The sequence below is a fragment of the Acanthaster planci genome, linkage group LG14, assembly GCF_054643075.1.
Source record: "Acanthaster planci isolate LZ-2023a linkage group LG14, COTS_SCS, whole genome shotgun sequence".
In the NCBI taxonomy this organism is placed as follows: domain Eukaryota; kingdom Metazoa; phylum Echinodermata; class Asteroidea; order Valvatida; family Acanthasteridae; genus Acanthaster; species Acanthaster planci.
The window spans coordinates 1,981,176-2,005,786 of record NC_141790.1 but is presented as its reverse complement, the minus strand read 5'-3'; the positions used below and the strand labels follow the sequence as shown (position 1 = coordinate 2,005,786).

The window sequence follows — 24,611 nt, the reverse complement described above, 5'->3', positions numbered from 1 at the left end:
GAGGACTGTGTAGCAATAATATGAGGCACATATAATGGCCAAATCCCCAAATGCATTTTACTATTGTTGGAGTCGAATGCAGCCGGGAATATTGTGGTCTTTCATTAATATTTTAAAAATTTGAAATGCAAAACGTTTTTTTCAGAAACTGAAGATCGTTACAAAAGTGTTGATTTTCCACAAGAGTAAGTATCCTTCATGGCTTTTTCTGAGTAATCAGATTTGACATCTTTATTTAGATTTGGTTCATTTAATACTGTATTTAAGTAACCAGTGGATAAGACCTTGGGTCATAAGTGTGCAGGATACATGTATGATTTCATGGCACATTATAAAATGTGATTTCAAATCACTCTAAAACTAAAGCCCAATGTACAGTGTGGCAGTGGAGATGATGGTATATTCTTTTGTGTTTCTTTTCTATTGGGTTCGTTGGAGCATTTAGTGCATTGTTCCTCTAATTTGCAGTTTGCTTCCAGTGACAGAAGATGATGAAACTGTCCATCAGTTTCTGATTGGTGCACGCTACAACAGGTACGCTTAATTTGACCATGAAGGACATATAGATTCAAGCTGTGTGCTTGTTGTGTAGTCAGTGGTAATTGATGAGCATTTCAGAATTTATCCACATGGAGCACCCACTTACTCAGCGCCATGAGCTTTACCAGAGAAAGCTTGACATCATCAGCGTAGGTCTCAAACCATTTCTGGAAATACTCAAACACTGGCAAAAGCTAATCATTCAAAAGCAACAATGACTTTCAGGCGTGACTAACAAATCTCCTTTTTTTTTTTTAAATTTTTAGAATGTATCACCATGATGCCAAATGCCTCAATAAACTCGGTCTCTTTGTCTCCAGACAAGACCCTCTGCACTGCTTCAAGATGAACGTGCCTGCCAAGGAAGGCCAGATGAATGCACAGTGTAAGTGGAGGGATTGTTCCCTTGCTATAACCCCTAATCTTCAAACATCTGTGTATAAATTGTCAGCTGTAATGTCTAGTAGTACTTCATCAGCTCTTTTCGGCGAAAAAAATTGAGCTCATTTTATGAAATTCATGTTACTTTTCCTTAAAGTTAATCCAAAGTTTTTGGCATGAGAAAGCATATACTAGAAAGTTTGGGATTAAAGATGAAATGATAAAAGGAACTCAATTGGTATTTTTCATTAACAAATTGTGCTGCTGTATTCAGCCTTTTTTGACAAAAAATTGAATTTATGGCACCAGGAGACATCAAATCTGACAGTGCCGTTCATTTTAAGAAGCTTGGTGACCTGCCACTTCTGAAGACCTTACTCTGATACAAAATGAGCTGAAAGTAAGAATTTTCAAAAATTGAGATATTGGTATTGTTGAATTTAGCAGAAAGAGAGTTTTCCGATGGCATGTACATGGAACACTTGGGTAAAAGTATAAGATGACAGTGACATTGCATCTTTGTTTCTGACATTGTTTCAACATTTCTGACCAGGCACAAATAATGCTATCATCGAATTGCTGAGAAAATGACATTTTAAAAAAAAATGGAAATATATATAGACGGGTTACTCTTTCCAAATGTTACAAAATGCCAAAATTGACCTCCACATCAATATTTGACTTTGAACCCTCAAAACAGGAGAGAGCAGAATGTGACTTTACGCTCATTTTGTCTTGCCAGGTCACAAATGTTCCTACATTTTATTTTGATGACAGGTGCTCCTTTTGGCTGTGATACATGTACTGAATGTGTGCTTATTTTCTCTTCTTTTGACCAGTGAAAGGCAGTGTGTCGTCCTTGAACCTCACACAGAGCTGTGAATCCTTTGGCAGCGACTCTAACGTGAGTGAATTGGCTATACTTAATCATGATAGTCCATGCCCTAAATCAGCATGGTCAGCTTCAGGACAGGAGGACCGGCCGACCGCCTCAAAGGGGACACTGCAGAGCACCACTCCTGCCCCCAGCCCGTCACCAGCCAACCGCAGCCAGGAGACGTTCTCTTCACGGCCGCAGTCCAGGCTGGCGAAAGAGGCCCAAGCTGAAGATAATCGACGGCACATCCCTGCAGAATTCCCATGCTACGCAGGACGGAGGCCAGGAGTGCTGCATCATTTGCAGGAGCGAGGAGCCCCCAAGACACTACCAGCGCTTCGCTCCGGGCAGTCACTTTATCCGAGTCAAGGAGGCGGGGAGAGAGGATGAGGATGGAGATTGGCACCACGACAAAGATCACATGCTGGTCCAGCAATACCATCTCCGAATCATGGGTGAGTATCGCGAAAAACCACAGACAGATGCTTGTCAAAAAATCTGACAGCGTCATATCAGAATCATGGGTGTGACAGTGAAGGGATCACATGTTAGTAAGTTAGTCCATTTACGCCATTTGGGATTCATGGAGGAGTATTGTTCCGATTGCATGCTAGCATTGCGGTAGTATCTCAGAATTGTGGCTCTCACAGGAATAACACTCGTCCATGAGAATTATATGCTGGGCCAATATAATGATCGCTTGATGACAGTGTCTTTGTTTCAGAAAGACTGATGTCACTAGGATCACATGCTATATAGTCCATTCATATAGCCTGTGGTTTATCCAGGTCTTGGATCTGAGGGGGCAGGGTTAACAATTGAATTTTTTTCAAAAAAATAACAAGCTGTTTATTCTTTTCATCTGAAAAACCATCTGCACCTCCTCCAAGGAAAGTGGTAATGGGCCCACTTTCAAGTCTTTAAAAAAGGAAAAAGGAGAAAATCTGTCTCAAGGGAGCAACTTGCCCTTCCTCCAACAAACATTAAATCACATTCGCATTCAGGTCAGTCCAAGAATGGAAGTGTTCTGCCCGTATATTCAACATCTGTGTACAATTTTTACCATCGATTTCCAGGCATCAAATATGGCATGAAGTCTGGGCCTCACGCACCCCCGCGCAGCAATTTGCTGTACACCTCCAAGAAGATTGCTAACATGACTGAACTGCCGTTCATCAGGCAGTCAAAGAACCTCAGAGACACCAATGGTAACGACAGCAGGTATGACACTAAAACAGCACCAGGTGCAGAAGCCTCTTACGCAAGGCCAGAACGGCCATCTTCAAACTCTAGCAAGATCGCTGTCAGGGTTAGCTCCCATAATGAAGCCACGGAAAAGGAGGTTAAGGCCGCACCCCCTGAAGACACCGTGAAGACTAGTGTCATTGCAGACAGAGAATGTACCAAAGATGGCAGCGACAATCCGTGTGGGAACGTCACAGCAAGTGGACAATCTCAGCAGACGGAATCATATAAGGAAGCTGTGGGCAGGCTGAGGCTCCACGATGCACCAAGTGGAGATATATATACGTCGGTGGGCAGAGACACCAACGTAGATAGTCCAAGTGAAGCTGTCACATCCAGTGGTGTAGAGCAGCAAAAGGATGGCGGTGCTGTTGTTAAGAATGCTGAAACCACTGCAGACTCAGGGTCAGGAATCTCCCAGGATGTACCAGTTGAGGGCAGTGGAGATGCAGACCAGAATAACGCTGGAGATGATGAGCCTAAGGATAACAGCAACTTGGGAAATGATGTAAGGGAAGCGCCAACAGATGCCCAACCAGGAGAAAACCAAGACTCACCAGGAGCGAGCCATGATATAGCTGGAGAAGACATTCACAATGACCCTCTGACTGATGAGAGTGGCAAGGAACTACCAGAAAGCACAGAAAGTCAAAGCCTGACTGACATAGCTATTAAGGACCCTTCTGAGGCAGCTACCGGTAATCATGGAGATCAGTAGAAATACATGGAAAAGAGCTGTGAGGGTAGTATGGGTGAATGGTATTGTTTGACAGGAGGAACTACGAGTACAGTGGACAGGCTTGTTGAAAAAAAAAAGATTCACCTAGGGCATCGCAACAATTAGTAAATGGTCTAACCCGCTGACGTCCATTTGACAGGCTATTTTGACAATGGTTTATCACATTGATTCATCTGAGCAGTCCCTCAACAGTTTGACACTGGTGTTAATGTTCTCATGCATATTAACACTATTATATCAGAAACTGATTGCAAGAAGTGCAAGGTCACTCCAAAAATTATACAAAATCTTGAAAAAGCAAACAAGATTTACTGGAATACAGTGCCCTCTGGGTGATAAGAGTGCAGGTAGGAACTACCGGTACCGTGAAACATATAGATTCAAAGTCCTAGTGAAATTAAAAAGGACCCTCCTGCAGGAGAAAATGCATTGGATTAGTAGACAGGGAAAGTTATGAGCTGTTTAATAGGAGGAACTGGATGGCAGGGACCTCTGCGGAAAAGAACAGATTGACCCAGCCGAACAAAAGGAGTCAGAGCTACTTAGGAGTGGAGGACCTTGAAAAGAATCTTGCACAGTTTGCATTGTAAATCCATAGATTTCCTCAACATTTTTCACCCATATGGTGTCCATTTTCATCGGGATGTCAAACTTCGATACGTCAAAAGAAAGAAAGAACTTTTCTCTATCTGATCCACATTGGAGCAAAATTACAGGGAAAATCGTCTCACGATGCATTTCATAGAAGCCGGTTACAAATGTGCGATGCTCATGACATGTAGCAAATGGTGTGTTGCCAACTGGAGTCTGCATGAGTTAACGCAGATTGCAACGATATGTTAAAATTGTCAGATTTGGGACTCTGTGACAATCAGTCGGTCAGAAGTCCTTAAACGGCCTTGATTTACTGCTGTCAGTGTTTCTATGCATGTACATTGCTATTTTCCAGTGCTGTTTTATTGTTTTTTTGTCAATGTGATCTGAGTGGTCTTGCGAAGATCACAACATGCAACAAATTAACTTCAGCAATGCAAATCAAATCAGCTAGGTACCAATCTGCCTTCCAATTGGCGCCAGGCCCGTGGCATCAAGCATCCTCCACTTGCCAATGGGGAATGGGACCTTGTGACCTTATGCAAATCTGAAAAGAGGCCGAGATAGTACTGTCTTATTTAAGACCACTTCAGTCTGTTCAACCCTTGGTCATGAGTGATGTCAGATTGCCTGTCAGAATTAATATTTCTGGGAAATCATTGACTTGGCCTAGAGATCAATCTAGTTAACAGCAGCTTTGCTACAGTCCCTACACTGCCATTATACTCTGAACTTAAGTTTCTAAATGTCGAAGTAGATTCCTTTTATACCGTACTGCTGTTTTTTTTCAACTCTATGTTTTCCTTTTGAAATCTTGTTGAATTACTTGCCTTTTGGTTTGCATTTTAACTAACATTATGACATGAAGTGTGCTTGATCGTTGAAAAAGGAAAATGGGACAGTATATTGAAACAAATTTTAAAGAATTTTATTGAAGCCAGGTTGGGTAGAAACTGGTGAATGGAGAACGTATTCATTGATAATATGGCGGCATTGCTATTCCTCACTTCAGAATTTGAATCATGTTTGTAGTGCATGTTTACAGCGTCTCACCAGTAGCCTGCCTGCATTTCGCAAAGCTATTTTGATTAGTAGTGAAAAGATTTCTAGAATAGTTTGTAATTTCCCTTACACATAATTATATACATGTAATTTTAGTACATGTACTGAATGTTGTCAAGTAAAAATGTAGGATATCTATGTATATCAAATACCCCTGGCAAAATAGACAAATTTAATTGTGCTTTTTCCTGCGCAGGTTACTTCATCTCATTGTTCTTTGACCCCATAAACCTAAAAAAGAAATTGCACTAAAAGAAATTTAACTTTTTTTTCGTGTTTTTAATATTCTACTTCAGTCAATAGGTAGAAAAAAATCATCTAGGACATAAAATATGTACATTTATATAGAGCTATTAAGAAAATCAAAACAGGTCAATAAAAATAAGCAAGTAAAATATCAGTTTATTTATTATTTATAGAATTCTTTAGTGAAAGCATTATATATGAATGCTTTCCCTGTTTCAGGAACAGGTTGTGTGAAACACAGAAAAGATGGAGTTATTTAAGAGTAAAATCATCGACACTAAATTATTGTTTTAAGTGGCAGTTCCACTGCATGTACTTTATTTAAACTCGAGATACTTTGACAGCCAAAGGCACGTCATCAATAGCAGAAGTTGACATGACAGGACAAGCAAGCACTGCATATGTAGCTTATAAACATGCTTGCTCTGTTAATTTCCAGTGATTTTATGAAAAGTGACAACGAAAAAACTAATATTGCTGTAAACCAACCCTTTTCAACGAAGGACTTTAACGGGTGTTTGTTGTGTGTAGTGCATGGACTTTATGTCAGTTGCATGTAATGTGCAGCAATGTAAATAAAAACACGCAAAGCTTTGCCAACATTGCTATATAATTCTATACAAAGAAGTGTTTGACTGAACGTTTACCGTACAATAAAGGCTCCTTTCCCCCAAACACTGCAATAGCGTCCAATGAAGTAAACTAGTCTGGGTCTTTGATGGCTGGCCTTCGTGAATGATCTCTATTTTCGGCAGCCTGTTGGAATTGTATGGTTACGCGTCCATTCTTATTGGGTCTTCCACGTTTATTTGTAAGGAATATGGCTCTCGTGAGTTCGATTAGAGGTCTTTTTTAGCATTCTGCAACCGCTGAAATTGTTCTCACATATCCCCCTTGAAGGGTTGGAGGGTCTGCTTAACCCGAAATAGTGGAGAGGAAGGGTATTCAACAAAAGACGCTTCTTGGCGTCGCCACTAATCCTTCAAAAGTGAGGTGCAGCTGTCTTCACCGTTTGTACCATTCGGCTGGAGTTGGGCAATTTAAGTACTTTTGAATGTGGCGCAAAATGGCACGTTTGACACGTCCATATCCCAAACAGGCCACTGAGAAATGAAGATATGAAGGAGGCTGCTTTCTATTTTTTTTTAGGAAACACTCTGATACAGTGATAGGGCCTATCTACAGAATTTCAAACACTTGATAGTTTACGAGAACATTGCAAACCCGGGACGTCTTGAAATCGATTCGTCATTGATACTCATTAGCATGAAATATACATTTGGAACCACATGCTGGATCTGAGCTAAAGAGTTTTCATGCACCAGGGAGAAAAAAAGCAAGCCTTAGGGTAATATTTGGAACTTCAGTTGACAGAGATGCAACATTTGAAAATAGAGCGTAAAACACACCTGAAAAAATAAACAAATCTTTGGAACACTGCTTTGAAAAAGGTCTGCAGAACGAACAAAACTATCTCACCGTACAGGAATCATTGTCATTTCCTTTCACACAAATACTGGCAGAAATAAAGGAGTAAATAAGGAATATTTGTGGATGCCTTACCTGCCTATAGTTTTTTCGTTCAATATAAAACATATGAGTATGACCAAGTATAATCTGATATTGATGTGAACAATTCGCTCACTGGGCGGCCACGGTAATGTTGTTGGAAACATGTAACGTGGCATTCCGTTATCGGAAACAAACCTTTGTTTGTCCCAAGTTACGAATCTTGTCATGCCAGTACACGAACTGTTTTGTGAAGGGATCCCAATTTCTTCGGATCTGGATGATGGCAACAGACCACCGTCGTGGATTTGTAGAAGGCCCACCGTAGAATTTATTTCAACAAATTGCATAGTCGTTTTACAGATACAAAGGCTATAACTAGAATGAATTCATTATCAATATTATATAAATATACATGTATTTACATGCAACATCGGCTTTGCAAACATGACTATTGGATTAGAATTCAAACCCTCGATATTATTAAAATATACCACTTTGTTGACAGCTTGTGACATCAGTTTTACCCTAATATCGTGTGCGTTATTACTCAACCATTCCCCAAACAAAAAATTCTCCAACATCAAAGCACCTGCATGGTCTGTCGTTAAGCGATTAAAGATTCAATTCAAAGTATGTCGTTGTCCCGATGCTTTCCTTTTTCCTCACATGGTTTGAATTCCCTGCCTTTGCTTGCCAGAAACCTCCCGACGCGGGAACGATCTTTTGTTGCCCATTGTGTTTCAGCCTTCACTGTGAGCAAAACCCTAGGAGTTACGTGTAGTTGCAACCGCAAGAAATCTTACTCTATCCAAGATTCCAGCATTCTCTTTCCGGGAACCTGGGTCACTCTGGTGTGGAACAGATCGGCGCTGATGTTCGACAAATGTTGATTGGAGTCGTTTAAGGACATCTCGTTCAAGTGCTTAAACAAAGTCTGACGTTCTTAGGGAGTCCTCGTCGGGCGTCTCCTGCGGGACAGTCAATACTTTCAGTTGTAAGAAGGCAGGATACCGCATCCAGGGAGACAGGTAAGCCTTGCTCGTGTCTGCGTCTCTGGCCAAGTACTTCACTGTGAAAGGAAAGTCAAAAATAAATTCGTCTTGAAATGAGTTTTTCGTGTGAAGTCAATGCCCATTGACAAATATGAATAGTTAAAGGTCTGATATATCACACTCGTGGGGAATGGCGTCAAAGTGGATACACAAAGGGAGTAGATAGAGGGCTGTTTTGGCCATGTACATAGGCTAAGGCTTCTAATTCGGTGTTCCTTTAAAAGACCACAGGCCCTGAGTATGGCCAAGCCCATCAATATAGCCCCAGATGGATAAATATAGGAAGTGCACTTACGGATTTTCAACCTAAACGGACAGAGGAATCTACATTTAATTGTTTTCATTATTAAGGTGATTTTTAGGAAAGGTACCTTTCGATGTTAATGAGGTACTGTAATTGATTGTGGTAACGTTGTGATGTATCAACACATCGTTAAAAACGTTAATGGTGGTGTACGTAACCAGGGAGGGGCACCCACGCGTGCAAAGAGCTTGCACGCATTTTTTCAAGAGAGTAAAGAAAGCAAATTAAAATTGTGGGAGCCTACATAAACTGTGTGAATTTCACAATTTCAGACGGAAAGGGTTACTAAAATGCCCACAACGGTGGTGTATGATACCTGGTCCGCTGTGACATCGGAATAACGTGTAGTCTGATTCCGGACTCTCTTGAGTCCGTAGGAAGAAGCGTGGATTGACCTCAATCTCTTCGTCATCCTGGGACATCCAGTCTGGGAAGTCCTGCAGTAATAGTATAATAATATAATATGATTCCTTTCATTTGAAAAAACTTTGAATCAGAAATATAAACAGAGTACTTATGGCATCGTTTATTTACCTTTATTCTGTTTTAAAACTCGTCGAAGGAATAACATTTCCTTTAGCCAGTAGTAAGCCAAAAGCAATTTGAATAAATATTCCATTCATTGTTCAAGGGTCACTATAAAAACACCAGGGTCAGACTGACCCAGAATCTGGTTCCCATGGGGCCTGACCCGTTCCCGAGTCAAATTATGACCTGTTTTGGGTCATATTTGACCCGGAAAGGGGTCAGGCCCCATGGGACCCTGATTCTGGGTCAGTCTAACCCAGGTGTTTTTTATCTCAGTGTTACCGTTCAATCAGAAATCGAAAAAAAATGAAGTTCTAAATTTAATGCACCAATACCAGAAAGTAGCTTTCTGAGAATAATTTTTTAAAGAGCCAAACTGTTCTAGACATATGCCCCCTCTAGAGAATATTGTTTTGATATTCAGCTGTAAGATGCTTCGCAAATGAGGCCATTTTATGGAATCACTTGATTGTTTTATGAAGTGTTATGAAAACACCAGTTTTGAGTGGGTACAACGATCAGAAGCGTTTGAACTGTATTTTAATATTCCCAAATCACCTACGCTATTTACATTTTAATCTTGCCCCGGGCACAATGACGATTTCGTTGCCTGCCATTCAAGTAATAACGCTGGCTTCAATGGATTACTGTCAGTCACAACATCACTATACAGTGTGGAAATTATGCTCAACGTAGTTTATATGTGTGCATGTGATTTGGATTAAACGTACAATTGCATTTTTCCCCTTGTATTTTTTATTTATAAGTTGAGGGATGATTGTGTTATTGAGTTTGGGTGGTTCCTCTGATCAGAGGTTTTGAAGTTATGGCATTTTATGCGATTTGAAGTTTGGGTTATGGATTTGAATTCTAAGGGTGAAGGCTGCTGGTTAGGCTTGTTTCATCTGTACAGAAGTCAAGCACATAGACTGAATTCTGGCGGCTCCTTTCAGTCTTCCAGTCAGTTTAAACCATTTTAGGAGTATATACATATTTTTTTCTTACCACGAGTTTCGCGACGCCCTCTTCTGATTCGGAGGCGATGCATCGCATCGACTGTCTGTGCACAAGGCTGACGGTGGTGCCCCAGTCGGCGCACTTGCTGGCATACTGGTACATATCAAACACGTCTGCAAACCAAAGTACATGAAAAAAGGAACAGATAGTTCAGGACACATTTGACCTTAAGTGCTAAGCACCACTCGCCTGGGTTGATTGATGCTTCACTTCTGAATGATCATCTGCGATGTGCTGTATCCAAAGGTCGATTAAGTTATTGCTTGCTCTTGAAACGTTTTAATACAGGGAAAAAAATGTTAAGCAAAGGTCACCCAAATACCTCTTACATTCTTTCTATCGTCAAGCGTTTCTTCTCGAAGCATTCTAAAGGCCGGATACAGCAAACTAGTTCATTGGATAATTCAGTTTTAACACTTGTAATGAAAATTCTGACAAATATTTACCTACATATGACATAACGAAGCTACCTTTGGCAGCCAGAAACAAAATGAAATAATTACTATGATCCAATGTCTTACACAACGGTCCCAAAATGAACGGGAACTTTAAATTCAAAAGTTCCTTGTGCGTAAACTATACTGGCTGCAAGTCTTCAGTCTGTACCTGTTGAACGCTGGTAATTGTTGGGGCTTTGCAAAATGTGACGCATCATTCGAAACCATACAGGCTGAGGAATTATAAACAGAACAGTTCTGCCTTACGAAATACACACGAACAATGCAAGTTCCACAGCTTTCATTGCCCTTAGATCCACCATATCTTTCTACCTACAAAAAGTGGCTACTTTGAATAGTCCGAAAATTACTGTCCCATTCATATTAACTATATGAGAAATTTGTTCATGAAATCATCGTGACAACTTACACTGTGTTTCATCCAATTCGCCCCGCGTGCCCTCAAACATTAGTCTGTCCCCTCGCACTGTGAGGTAGTGTCTGGTGAAGGTGTCCTCGCCTTGGTACACAAGTACCGGAATGGGTGGTGGCACATAGATGTAACCAGACAGAGTCGGGTTCTCGATAGGCGTGGTCGGTACAACGTCGAGCAGGGCCAAGTCCGGAGGCACAGTGACCGATATACGGGGTGGTAATGGGCTCCCTATTGAACGAATATTTCGTCATTTCAATTAACTTGTCCACAAGAATTGAAAATTATTTGCGTCCTTAGTCCACGGCCAAAAAAAATTGCAAATCGGTCAAAATGCAATAATTGTGCTGAAAAATAACAAATTTGGTCACACGTACTTGTATCCTGCAACACATTATTTTTTAAAAAAAACACACAAGTACACATATAACTGAAAGGAACCTGCGTCTCTGATTGGTCTGGGAAGAGGAAGGAATTTTGTATCATGAACCAAATTACATCGTCCTTTAATATGCTATTACTCTTCTGTAACTCATGATACCTGGAACGATTTTTCTGACGACCAGAAAAACATATATGCACATGTCTGCGGTGGTGTAATTCGGGGATTAGGTCATACAGGGCGCTCGCCTCCCCCCGAAGTCGTCTATAGCTAACACCCCCCCCCCCGAAACGTGGAAATATAGCCTTCACAACCTATGCACAAGCCATAGTTCATTTGCTTTTAGTGCCCCCTTGGGAAAAAATGTATACCAACGGGCGCCCACTCAGAAATTTGACTCTCTTTACGTTAGTGCATTTCTAAAAAATGTTTCTCTCCATTTCGCCAAACACATTTGTAAAAGAGATGCTTTATTCTAAAAAACTATCCATAATTATTGTCCAAGGTTTCCATCCGTAAAATAATCTTCGATCCCCGTAATCGGCACCGTCTATTACAATGATAGCACTTTCAATTCCTGTCAGAAAAAAATGCCACATTATATTATAACCCTGCTCGTCTAGATAGGCCACAGACAGACGCATGCACATGTATAATTCATGTAAAACTATCTTGAAGCATGCCCCACAAATTGAGTGTTGTTTTACTCACCTCTTCGCAAAGTGTTACTTCTGTTTGCTGACTCCTCCTGCGGGTGTCAAGGTCACACAAGATAGGATAATTGTCAGCTGTGAAAAAGTTGCAACTTATGTCTGCTTACTTCTTAAAGTATAACACAGATATCTTAGATTTTTATAGCATTGGAGGCCTCGTAGAAATAAAGATTGAACGACACTACGTTATGATGTGTGGTGTATATATGAACGAAACTTGTAATGCATTATCAAGATATATAAGGTTATAATATATTGTGCTGATATGAGGCATCTATGTTGTTTGAAAATTGAAAGAAGCAAAAATAAATACGTGTAAATGATTTACCTTTGTGATAGCTTTCTTCTTTGAGACGGGGATCTGGGCGTGGTTGTTGTTTTGAGAGTGGTTGTTCACCTGGGCGTGGTTGTGATTCACAGCAACTTCTGAGGGCCCGCAGCCCATTCTGCGTCATGTAATCGAAACACTGCTTGTCGATGATGAGGTACCTACTTCAAGCGGGAACTGGAGAACAGATGTGACGGCAAAAGCAGTCCCAATATCTTACAGTCTAGAGCTTCATTCAGTCCGACCACCGTAGAGTTGAATAGTGAGCGAGGTATGTTTTTCTCGTATCGTTCAGTTCACGTGTAAGTCCTTTTTCTTGAACACTACCGACTGTCTCTACTACGAGATATTTAAGAGAAACAACAGAATGCGTTCATTCACAGAGTGATTATAATACATTTGAAGAGGGAAAGGGAAATGTGTGACATTGTTTTTGCAAACTTGAAACATTTCGCGGGAAGAGTGTGTGGACATCGGCCACTCTTTCCCACAGTGGTTTACATGTATCCGCCTTCAGAAAGTGATAACATGTCCTGACAAGTCAAAATCAGCACAGAAAAACATTTTCGTAGAAGATATCGAGAATTTTAAATCTCAGCCGCATTGGGTTTGTGCACAGGACATCAAGTGCGGATGTTCAGGTCATGATGGAACTCTTTCCCTTTTGGCAAATTCAATGTTTCAAATAACAATGGCTGTGACGCGATACGGAGCTTTCACGAACTTATGGAGGTCACAAGCGAACTTAAACATTTTCCTTGATGTCAAAATGAGAAAAATAACTTGAAAGCACTCTGTCTTATCAATGGATGTCGCTTCCTTCGTGGTGGTGAATAAGTTTGATTGAACCATGTAACTGACTCTTTCAGCCAGAGATAAATCAGATCTGTTGAAAGATCGAACGAGTAAATTCACAGCAAGTGGACATAAACTTATGTCCCGATTTCGAAGTAGAAGAAAATAACTCACCTCTGCGTCATAATTAACACCAAAAAAATCATAACTGATAAGTAGTCTGATCGGAATCGCCGTTGATCTCGTCTTGCAGTCGGTTGCAAGTATCGTTAGAATTCCTCGTCCTGCTCCAATAACTTGATGGCATCAGTTGGAAAATACATACAGATGTCTACACAGTATCAACACAGCATCATTAGAAACTCAACACACGACTGGTTGCTTTCTGTTGTAACTCCGGTCCCAAAATGGACACCTTTGTATGTGTTTACCAAACCAGAAAGCGCTCGCTGACTAGGCAACAACTGAACCTAACGCGACAGCGGGCTTTGAATGGGCAATTTTTATATATATATATATAACCAATCCACCAGTTTATTATTTCCTTTGATACATTGGACGCACCGTGGAGATTATCGGGTGAGGCAAATAGTGTTGTCAAGTACGATATTTACATTGGATGGGTCACGTATGAGATTGAGTTATTCGAATTCAGTGTGCTCTAGCAACAACACTGGAACTTCAATAGACTTGCTGAGTCAATTTGAAAATTTGATGGTTGTCGATAATTGCACTTAGATCCCTAAAAGTCGGATAATTTGTCAGTCACAGATTTGCGTTGGTTTCGGGATGCTTCATGTTCTGGACAAACCTATAAAAGAAAAAGATGAAGGCTGCTTGACAATGATATTTTAAGCGACAGTTGGTACAGAAATTTTCTCAAATTATTCTGGTGCAATTGTACCACCTTTTCAGAAAAAAAATAGTTTACCGTTGTTAGGCAACGGTAAACTACGGTGTTGATTAGATTTGACCCGTTTTAATGTTTTCAGGCCTTTTTCAGACATTCAGGTCCAAAGGTAATAAGTAAACTCTGTAAATACTTTGCAACTTTGTTTTTTATTTATCCATAGCAACAGGCCAGTGATGAGCTCTGGTCAAGACTTATTTCTCCATACGACTCGTATAACTAAACATGTCCTTTCTGTTAAGTAATAATTATCAAGTTAAGAGTACTGAATGATAACGTTAAGTTCAAGTTCGTTTTTAGGCTCGTTCGTTATTTTGTAGGCTTTATAGGCCTAACGAGCTTTTTGGATCTCACAGCCAACATCAGTGCTGAATAAGCCCGAAGCTGCATTCGGTTTTGAATTCCCCCCTGAAACAGTTGGATACGCCCCTGGGGTGGATAGACCACCTCCACGTATTTCTGTAAACCCTTTACGCGGGGAAGCCAAATTAGGCCAACAGCTGGAAAGTCGCAGAACAGTGATTGGCAAAACACTATATTTTGGATGACAATCAACCGTGCGAAACAAGTTCCACTTCAGGACCACCGTTTTTCAAGTCTTCAGTCTGATGAACGTCTTGTCCGTTCTCTCGACACTGTCAACTGGGGGCGCTCGCAGTGTGACACGTGGAGAAAATTAAAGCGAGCGGTAGAGTTGTTGTAGCCTGCCAGCAGCGGGCCCAACCTGTACATGCTCTGCCTTGTTCAAGCGTCGACTGCTCAGGTTACTGTACTGTACTGTACATGTCGATTGTGTTGCGTGAGCCGGTACTTGTCAATTTGCAGCTTGCCGAACTTGGCATTTCAGGGACCATGTTTTATTTCCAGGCTTAGTCTAGTTAGGTCCACTGAGTTTAGATTGACTCTGGATTCGTGGCTAGCATCCCGCAAAGATCGACTGCAAGTCGGCGCAGAAAGTGTGAGTATACTTTCTTGTGCGTTGCCTGCATTTCGGCAGAATTAGGTGTGAACGTATTACATGTGGTCGCGCGCGCTCTGTGTTTCATGGCACGCAGCTATGAGCTGTTCACGTCTGGAGGACGGCTAACAGGAGACGACCTTTAGGGCAAAGGTAGAGCCTGAGGTAATTATTCCCATTTCTCAGACTAAGTGGAGGTTAGAAGATGCCATAAACTTGGAATCATTTGTTATAGACGGTAGGCCTACTTTTTGTTGATTTGTTTGTATTCCTGAAGCCTTTCGGCACTGTATTTGTTCCTGCATGTTTAAATTATAGCATGGAGCCTGAACATGATGGAAGGGCTCTTTCAGGGCCTGCGTGTACGTGCGTATATTTGTTCAAACTTCGAAGACTTTACTGTAGAAAAAGGTTTTAGGTCGGATTGACGATTGAAGTCACTGTAGTATAAGGGTCCTTAAAATACACCATTTCCCACGAATCGATCGTCTTTGGGCGATTTTGAACAGAATGGGGAGTTTTCAAGAGACGGCCCATCGTCGTGTCAACTTAAAAAAATCAGCCACTAATAAATTTTGCAACGTCGCGTCGGTTGCGGCGTCCATACAGCTGTTTGCGTCATAAAACCCGAGATTCGAATTTCAGAAATAGTTGAAGTTATAAACAAGGAAGAGCTTCAGTGAAAAATATGCAAGGTTAAAGAACGTAGGTTATCATTCTGAGCTTCTTTGATTTTGTTTCATGCCAAGGAGGGACTGGTGCGGCCACTCAGTTCAGCGTAACCAGCGTATGCTGTTCATAAACTGAACATCTCCATGTACAGTATTATATAGCTATAATTATCCACCGTAACACCATGCAGATGGCCCTCGTTCATGTGAGCTTCGGTTCTACGTTCGATTTGGACGGCGTGCTTGTGCATGTACATGCAAGTGTATCCAGTCTTAACGGGCATCGTAGTCCATATTAGGAAAGATCGGAGTTCACAGGAGTACGAAATTCACATGACCCTACTCAGTGCTTGGCGCGCGCCCATCCACCGTATGCGCATCAAATTTGCCGGTATGCTATAGTGTATAATATGCGCTGAGTAAAAACCCCTTAGAGTGCAGTCATCTTGCGGCGCCATTCCGTGACTTTGTTTCCCTTTTTGGCAACTCTCAGCTGTTTCTGGGTGCCCCACAAACATCTGGTAAAGGAATCACATCCGGTTATCATTTTTTTTTTCAGGAAGAAGGTGTTGCTTTACGTACTTACCTCTGTCCATGACATCTGAAACGACCTAATATCAGCGTTTTCTGCCTGCTCTGCCCAGCGGTACAAACTAGCTTCACTGTGTATTTATTACTAAATGTGCGGTGCGCATGGGCCGCCCGTGTTGTTTGTTTTTCTTTCCGGTATATGCTGACAGTGTTTTTGTGGAACTAAAGAATGAGGAAATTCATTCAGGGGTTAAACCGATTTACTTTAATGAGCACATTCATGCTTTCATTTTCGACGCCACTCTCAACCTTGCCTGTTATAACAAGCCCGGCATTTATTATCCGCACGTACAGTCTCTCGTCATCTGCACGAAAACGATTATAAATTGGGCAAATTTTTCTGTAGACAGCGCGCCAAGTTGTGCACATTTTTAATAAGAGAAATTGAAACTGCAAACTGGAAGTCACCCCTAGTTTGTTATCTTTCAGGACAGCTGTCTTGAAGGACGTCCGGTGGTATTTCCTCAGGGATTCTGATGTGAATATCAGTTGTGCACAGTGTTTTTTCCATTCCCCACTTGCTGTACTTCTGTGAGAAAATATCCCACTGGTCCTGAATGTAGTTCGCTTTGTTCTGTTTTTAGCAAAAATAATGCTCCGAAATTCGGAAACCAAGTTTCATTCATTCTCTTTGTCCTTTCCCTCTCATTCAAGAGATATTCACGTTTTATGTAATATCTCGAAGGAGAGACTTTTTGTTGGAAATACAAGTATCAAAACTTCTGAACTTGGCAGACCGTCAAGTCTCGTAAATCATAATTTTAATGCGTGGAATTATGCACAGGAAAGAATGCTCAGTACCCTCAGTCTCTTGCTCTGGATTGGATTCGATGTTTTAGAGGCGTACGAGTTATACACACAGACTTATTGCAAGTATCCACAGCTACATCCGCTCGCTTAATCCTCCAAATTTACGTGATTGTTCACACATTCCAGAGGTTGAAGGTTGCGGGTAAGTTTTCGCGGAGGCATTTTACATGACCATTCTTGGATAAAATTTCTGTCTTTTTGTGATTCGGCATCATGATCTTCCAAAGCCGAATCTCACCATGAGATCTCACCAAATGAAAGTGAAATGAATGTTGCCTCTTCGACCTCGTGTGATTCGACCAAGGCCCACGGAAGGGTGAGACCCTTTAACTGTGTCGCTGACTCGACAGTGGGTAAAGGGCGCTTGAAGGTTAAGTGTCTGTCGGGTGTGTCATTCAAACACGCCATCAAAAAGGAAACACGACTGCGTGGGAAGGGCGCGCACAAAGATGTTGGACGTCGAACTGGACTGTACATGTTGTCGTATACGGTATGACCGTTTTATTGACCGCGCACCCTGATGTTTTTATGAATATTTTCCGTGCCACACTGGGCCATTGTAATGTTGAATTCATGATAAAGAACATTTGACTACGGCCCTTGACATCTTTCATGTTTCCGGTAAACTTTATTTTCAATTTAACACTTCGGTTGTTAATGTGAAATTGGTTTGCTTCCTTTGCTTTGTTTTGGCTAATGAAGATGGGCTATCTGCATTGTATTTTCTCTAGACTTTAAGATATTGTTTGCAAAAACACTCCAAAAGAGTGAAAAACCAAGTGAAAGACTACCTTAAAAGAATGAAACCACTCCCAAAGAGTGAAAAACCAAGTGGAAAGCTACCATAAAATAATAAAATCACTCCCAAAGAGTGAAAAACCAAGTGGAAAGCTACCATAAAATAATAAAATCACTCCCAAAGAGTGAAAAACCAAGTGAAAAGCTACCATAAAATAATAAAACCACTCCCAAAGAGTGAAAACCAATTGAAAACTACCATAAAAGAATAAAACCACTCCCAATGAGTGAAAACCAATTGAAAACTACCATAAAATAATAAAACCACTCCCAAAGAGTGAAAAACCAAATGAAAACTACCATAAAATAATAAAACCACTCCCAAAGAGTGAACAACCAAATGAAAACTACCATAAAATAATAAAACCACTCCCAAAGAGTGAAAAACCAAGTGAAAAACTACCTTAAAAGAATAAAACCACTCCCAATAAGTGAAAACCAAGTGAAAACCATCATAACATAATGAAAATCACTCCTAAAGAGGAGTGGTGTAATGGACAACTCTAGTTAATTCTCCCTTTAAGGGCTGGGGGAGGGGCTCAAAATGCGACGACTAGTGTGGTCGGGGGCATGCATCCAATCCTACAATCTGAGGGATTTTAATGCCCAAGAAGGCAAATCCATGATTTCCGTTGTGCGGTTGCTTTATTAATGAGACAATGGAGGATTAGAGAGGCTAATTAGAAGGGGGGTGGAATCGTCCGAAACCGACCCCCCCCCGCCTACGCCTTTGGAATCCCACTGAGCAAGCTTGTGATTTTTCCCAGAATACAGTGCGAATATATACGGCTATTGTAAAGGTAAAGTCATATTGCTATCATTTACTATATATATCTATTACGGTACCCCAAACAATTTAAATTCCAGCCCAGTCTAAACCCGAAGTCCACTCTCACTAAAACAAATGTGGGTTAAAGATTCCAGAAACACTGGCTTGAGCCATGCTCTCCTTAAAGCAATTTTGAGGACGGTCCATCATTTTCTTGGGGCTACTTCTCTTCGTCCCAATTAAGAGCTTGGAAGTTGCCAAATTTAGTCTCGTACCCAAGATCTAAACCCCTTAAAGATTTATCAAATGAATCCCTCAAATTTATGCCTTCTCACCAGTGGCATGAATCTGTTCTGGGGACTTGGAGATAGGGGATGACTTCAGTATTGCCTACATGGCCGGGGATTATCAAGGGCAGGGGGGCGAGGGTTGGAAAGAGATGAACATTCTTCTATGTATAACTAGCACTTTTTAATCTTTCATCCAAACGTCGTGCACTTTAAAAACACCTGAATCAGACTGACCTGGAATCTTGGTGCCATGTTATGACCTGTTTTGGGTCACATTTGACCCAGAAAGGGTCAGATTCCGGGTCAGTCTGACCATGGAGGAAGGAATGACCCAGGTGTTTTTAGAGTGTTGTGAAAGAAGCGTTTTTCTTGTTATCTTCTTTTCTCTACTCGTTTCGTACACTTGTTTCTTGGGAAGTTCGAAGAACAACTCATAAATCAGCCCTTTTGTCTCACCACTAAAACGCAGGAGGGATGATCCAATAGCCCGTCCCCCCGTGCTCGTGCAAAGAGTGGTGGGGAATATACCCCCCCACACCCCCGAGATTTAAGCCTCCTGGCCCTCTCCCCAATGCACTTCCGGTTTCATACGTTCCTTATAAACGTTTGGGTACACACAGGTGACTTTCTGTTTCTGTTTCATTGTCTGCCGCAGTTCTTTTGGACGATTCGTGGGGCCCACAGGAATAGGAGTTTTGCGAGCCAACACCATGGAGAAGCTTTACATTTGCGATATCTGTAGCAAGGCCTTCCCAAGGATGTCGTCTGCCCGGCGTCACAGGAAGACGCACACCTCTGAAGAGTTGCACGTGAGCGACCCCAGCAACCAATCAGTTGATCTCTTTCGACACAAGAGGACGCTCACGCCCGAGAAGCAGCTTCGCTGTGACCACTGCGATAAAACCTTCCTCAACAAGAGCGGCCTGGGGTCGCACATGAAAGTGCACAGCAAAGACAGGACTTTCCCTTGCGACGTATGCGGCCAAGCTTTTGCCCTGGAGGAGTGCCTCGTCCGTCACAAACGGACACACTCCAACGACAAGCCGTACGTCTGCGACATTTGTTCGAAGGCGTTCACGATCTGTAGCAATCTCAAGCGGCACCTGGTTTCCCACACCAATGTCAGACCGTTCCTCTGTGACACATGTGACCTGCCTTTTGCGAATAGGGACACCCTCACCCAACACCAGAAGACGCACTCCGGTTACAAGCCGTTTGCTTGCGACCTTTGCCCCAAACGATTTTTAGTCAAATTCGGTCTTGCTTGCCACATGCAAACCCACACGAAAGAACGACCATTCGTGTGCATTGTCTGCGAAAAGTCCTTCGCACATTTCAGCAATCTGTCGCGTCACAAGAAATTACATCGCAACAAGAAACAGCACGTTTGCGTGATTTGCCACAAGACGTTTGCGCGTCGCAGCGGCCTAAAATATCACCTCCTTCTCCATGCTGACAATAAACCTTTTAAGTGTGACGACTGCGATAAAAGCTTTGTTAAAAAGAGTGGCCTCACGAGTCACAGGCGAACCCACTTAAAGGAGAATCCATTTGTGTGTGACGTCTGTAACAGAGGGTTTTCGAGGGAGGACACCTTGGCCAATCATAAGGAGACTACCCACGCCAGCGAGACGTCGTTTAAGTGCAACATTTGCTCACGGAAATTCCAAACCGATCTCGAGCTGCAAGAGCATCTCCAAACCCATTCTGGCAACAAACCGTTTGCGTGTGACGAGTGCGGCCGAGAATTTGTACGACCTCAGAACTTAGCCGCACACAGAAAGACCCACGAAGAAGGGAAACCGCATACTTGCGATCTTTGCTCCAAAGCCTTCAAGACCAAGCATACACTTCGACGCCACAGGAGGAACCACTTCGGCGAAAAACCGCACGTTTGCGAGTTTTGTAACAGGGGTTTCGCTCGCCGGTCCACCCTGGTTTGCCATCGCAGGTGTCACACCAAAGAAAAGCCTTACTCGTGTCCGACGTGTCCCAAAACCTTTTCCTCCGGGACGGGTCTCCGCGCTCATAAGAGATCACACAGTGACGAGAGACCGTACGTTTGTGACATTTGCTCCATGACTTTCAAGTACAACAATACTTTCACTCGTCACAAAAGGATCCACACCAACATAAGGCCCTTCGTATGCAAGATTTGCAACAAGTCTTTCCTTCGGTCATGTAGTCTGAAAGAGCATGTCGCAACGCACGCTGTCAAGAAGCCGTTCCCGTGTGAATCATGCGACTGGGCTTTCGCAACTAAGAAAGACCTCAAACGGCACATCCGATCGCATACCAAGGAGAAGCCGTTCAGCTGTCCCATTTGTTCGATGTCGTTTGGTTCCAGCGCATGTAGGATCCGACACACGAAAACGCACAGCAACGAAAAACAGTTCGTCTGCAACATCTGCGAGAGAGCATTTACCCGCAATGTCACACTGAGGTTGCACCAAAAGACTCACACCAGTGACAAGCCGTTCGTCTGCGAGACCTGTGGTAGAGCTTTCACCACCAGTTTTGAGATGGCGCAGCACTGGGTGACGCACCCAGAGAAGAAGGCGTTCGTGTGCGACGTCTGTGGAAAGCGCTACGCCGTCAAAAAGACCCTGGTAAAGCACCAACGGACGCACACAGACGAGCCCAAGCCGCACGTCTGCGAGTTTTGCGGTCACGCTTTCTGGACGAAGGCCCATCTCAGAAACCACCGGCGGGTCCACACGAAAGAGCGACCGTTCAAATGTGACATCTGCGAGAGATCGTTTGCACTTAGCGGCACCCTGACGGATCACATGAGGACGCATACGGATGAGAGACCGTATCTGTGCGACATTTGTGGCAAAGCTTTCAGACAAAAAAGGGCTCGACATTTCCACAGGAAAAACGTGCATAAAGAAGATCCTACTCCTACAGTCACATAAAACTTTGACTGATTTACAAACTTCGCACACGGGAAAATTTGCATTTCCAAATCTTTGTTTAGATTTGATACTTTGCTTAATTTTTAATAGATAGTTTTGTTGTACCCTAAATTCTTACATTTACTGGTGTGCTCCCATAAGATCAGTCATTACAGAATTGGATGACCAGCAAATTGGAAATTGTTTCTTTAACATCTTGCTTCCCCCCCTTTTACGGGGCGGATCAGAACCACTTTGGCAAGTTCAGAATTTGAAACTTTTGTTTTTCCTCTTCCTTTGACATTTCGTCAAAGACTCAGAAGTTTCGACGCAACTGCCACCTTCATTTGCAACCGAATGTGAGGACCCGAAGTAATGCTGCCGCACGCCGGTACAATTGTACCGGAGATATAGCGTTGGTCAAGGTGTTTGCAACAGTGTGTAATCATGCTGTCTGTAACATGGCAGCCCGCCACCAGTCGTCCCTGTCGTAAGACACTGTACTTGTTTATCGAGACTTATGTAGAGGGATGGTGTGCGGAGAGTTTTACGTTTAATAGCTCACGCTCGATATTTTTATAGCCTCCAAAAGACTAGTTTGCTACAGAGATGATCGACTTTAAGAGCCGCATTTTATTTAATGATTCGCTTTTCCTATCGACGAATCTGATGGTCATGCACTTTCTGTTCACATTGGTGCAAAAATCTTCCCAGAGGCTTTGCGTAGTAGCCATTTTGCTGGGCGGTTCTTTTTCCACAGGAAAAGCTCCTTCGCACATACCCTGTGGAGCAAAAGCGCTGCCCTGCAATATGGCAGCCATGCCAACCCTCTATCCACGCATTGCTGTGGTGCGCCTTTATGGATAGAAATGCCTTGCTTGCCGAAAATGAACATCAAACGTTCTGTGGGCTCAAGAACGTTACATAGGTCAGATTGTGTTCAACTTTACGTAGTTGGACCGTCGAACTATTGCAACCGCTCACTAGTGGCTGTAATCACTTTTAGGTTTCAAAAAATCCAAAAATTTTGTGTAATCGTTACCCATCCCGAGAGACACTGGGTGTAGGATATGTACAGGAGCTTCGTGCGTGACAACGTGGGCTTTTGGTGACCCGTTGCTATCCATGTAAACAGTAGCGTCAGGCACCTTGACCATCGAACGTGTTGTACTGCAAGCTAAGCAGTATGACATAAGCCTCGTAATTGTATTCTTGAAATTTAATGGGATTGGGGAACCAGCGAGTACCCTGAAATGCAACAGTATGTAGGAGGTCATATGAAGACTAGAAATCGAATGCTTTATGTCCTGACAATGTAAATTGTTTTATATGATGAACTTGCTTGTACACGTATACTGCAGAATAACGAGCTTACAGATTGTATAATGGTTTTCTCAGGACCTCGATACAGCTTACAAAATTGGCGTTTTATCTTGGAGTTTTGGAAGAAGTGAGACTTTATATTTGATGCTAAGCTTTAAAAACACGACGAAATTTATATCGTGGTTCGAGCGTTTGAAAGCATCGCTGCTGATACCACTTGTTTGGGGTCACAACCAGGGTAATCGAATTTTTGTACCTTTTTTCTGGCAAAATGTGCTCGTGGTATACTGCCGTCTTCTTGCCTCAGATCTTTTGATTTTTTTTTTGCCTTGGACTTGCTTCACTAAAATCTTTTGGAATCACGAATGACAATATTGTAACTAAGGAGAAGCTGTGAAGAACTGGTGAAAATGTGTAGAAAATTGAAAAGGCAGTGCTTTGGGAACTGTTTTAGTGAGCACTGTCTTTTTAATTTCTGTAATGTTTTACGTAATTTTGTGTTGTTTTATCTCGGTTGTTTAATGAATTGAAACTTTGAATATCAAGATGATAATGCTGAATTTTGGCGAACTGTATTATATTGAACCTGAAACAGCAATATTAACATTAACTTGAATGTGACCCATGTGGTGGAGTGCACCAGTATTTTTGTTGGTGGAGGAGAGGTGCCATCATCCTATGCAGATTGACAGTTCGAATTGTTACTGAAGCAAGATTAATTTTGCCATCTGTTTGTGTCTCAGTACCTGCCAACTACCTCGGAAGCAAAGCTTTTATGTCAGTCACTGTTGCGAGTCTTAACTCTTGCAGAGGGCATTTGATGTCACACGGATGTTTATATTTTGTCTTGTGTGTATAGTTAGACGTAGCTGATGATGACATGATAGCATTTTAAAAGTCAAAACTTACTGTTTGAACTTATGTACTTTTCTTTTACTCTACAGCATGCTGCAAAACTGTGCAATTGATCATGTTGCTCAGTTAATGGGAGAGTCAGTTTTTATTTGTGGGTGTTCGTTTGTGGTCGGTTTGCAAAGCATTAACAAAGGAATAAAAAAATAATCGGTTGTGCAAGAAACGAGTTTATCTCTGAACAAAATTATGGAGCCACTTCTGGCGCTTTGGATACACTCGACGTGATCTCCACAATGCAGCTATTATGGTTCTTTTGGCTGCACAGTGCCTCTGGCATCCATGATATTGGTCAGGTAAACAGGACTTCTTATGTGATGCGAGAGAGGGCGCCTTCGCGTCCGCGCTCTTGGGATGGGATCACCATGGTTACCGCACTGCCTGCTTCATAATTAAAAAGCTAGATGTAATTTTCTAAGATTTTCCCCATGGCCATACAATGAGAGATTCGGATAGCCCGAATTCGTACATTTTTCTAGCGTTTTTGTCAATAGTGG

General features: G+C 42.1%; 2 protein-coding genes and 1 pseudogene across 5 annotated transcripts in view; 2 read left to right on the top strand and 1 right to left on the bottom strand.

Annotated features, from left to right (window-relative positions):
• LOC110986002 (uncharacterized) overlaps positions 1 to 6,297 on the top strand; it is a 17,480-nt pseudogene extending 11,183 nt beyond the window's left edge. Inside the window, exons 6-10 of the transcript XR_015427726.1 lie at positions 146 to 185; positions 469 to 534; positions 807 to 925; positions 1,761 to 2,253; positions 2,875 to 6,297. The product of XR_015427726.1 is annotated as an uncharacterized LOC110986002 (transcript). The remainder of the gene's footprint in view (positions 1 to 145; positions 186 to 468; positions 535 to 806; positions 926 to 1,760; positions 2,254 to 2,874) is intronic.
• On the bottom strand, positions 5,967 to 16,330 carry LOC110986005 (uncharacterized). 2 transcript variants are annotated; one of them, XM_087146061.1, is made up of 7 exons: positions 16,311 to 16,330; positions 12,391 to 12,729; positions 12,061 to 12,097; positions 10,965 to 11,198; positions 10,086 to 10,210; positions 8,869 to 8,989; positions 5,967 to 8,265 (listed from the first exon to the last, which is right to left on the bottom strand). In XM_087146061.1, exons 2-7 carry the CDS (start codon positions 12,505 to 12,507, stop codon positions 8,120 to 8,122), a joined length of 780 nt encoding a protein of 259 aa, XP_087002187.1. In that variant the 5' UTR covers positions 12,508 to 12,729; positions 16,311 to 16,330; the 3' UTR covers positions 5,967 to 8,119. The 2 variants fall into 2 exon arrangements, with proteins under 2 accessions (XP_087002187.1, XP_022103268.1); XM_022247576.2 differs by lacking the exon at positions 16,311 to 16,330 and adding an exon at positions 13,360 to 14,056.
• On the top strand, positions 14,795 to 24,611 carry LOC110986004 (uncharacterized). Of its 2 annotated transcripts, none has more exons than XM_022247573.2 (2): positions 14,795 to 15,053; positions 19,638 to 24,611. In XM_022247573.2, the coding sequence occupies exon 2, from the start codon at positions 19,693 to 19,695 to the stop codon at positions 21,898 to 21,900; it is 2,208 nt and encodes a 735-aa protein (XP_022103265.1). In that variant the 5' UTR covers positions 14,795 to 15,053; positions 19,638 to 19,692; the 3' UTR covers positions 21,901 to 24,611. The 2 variants fall into 2 exon arrangements, with proteins under 2 accessions (XP_022103265.1, XP_022103267.1); XM_022247575.2 differs by having other exon boundaries at positions 14,795 to 15,218.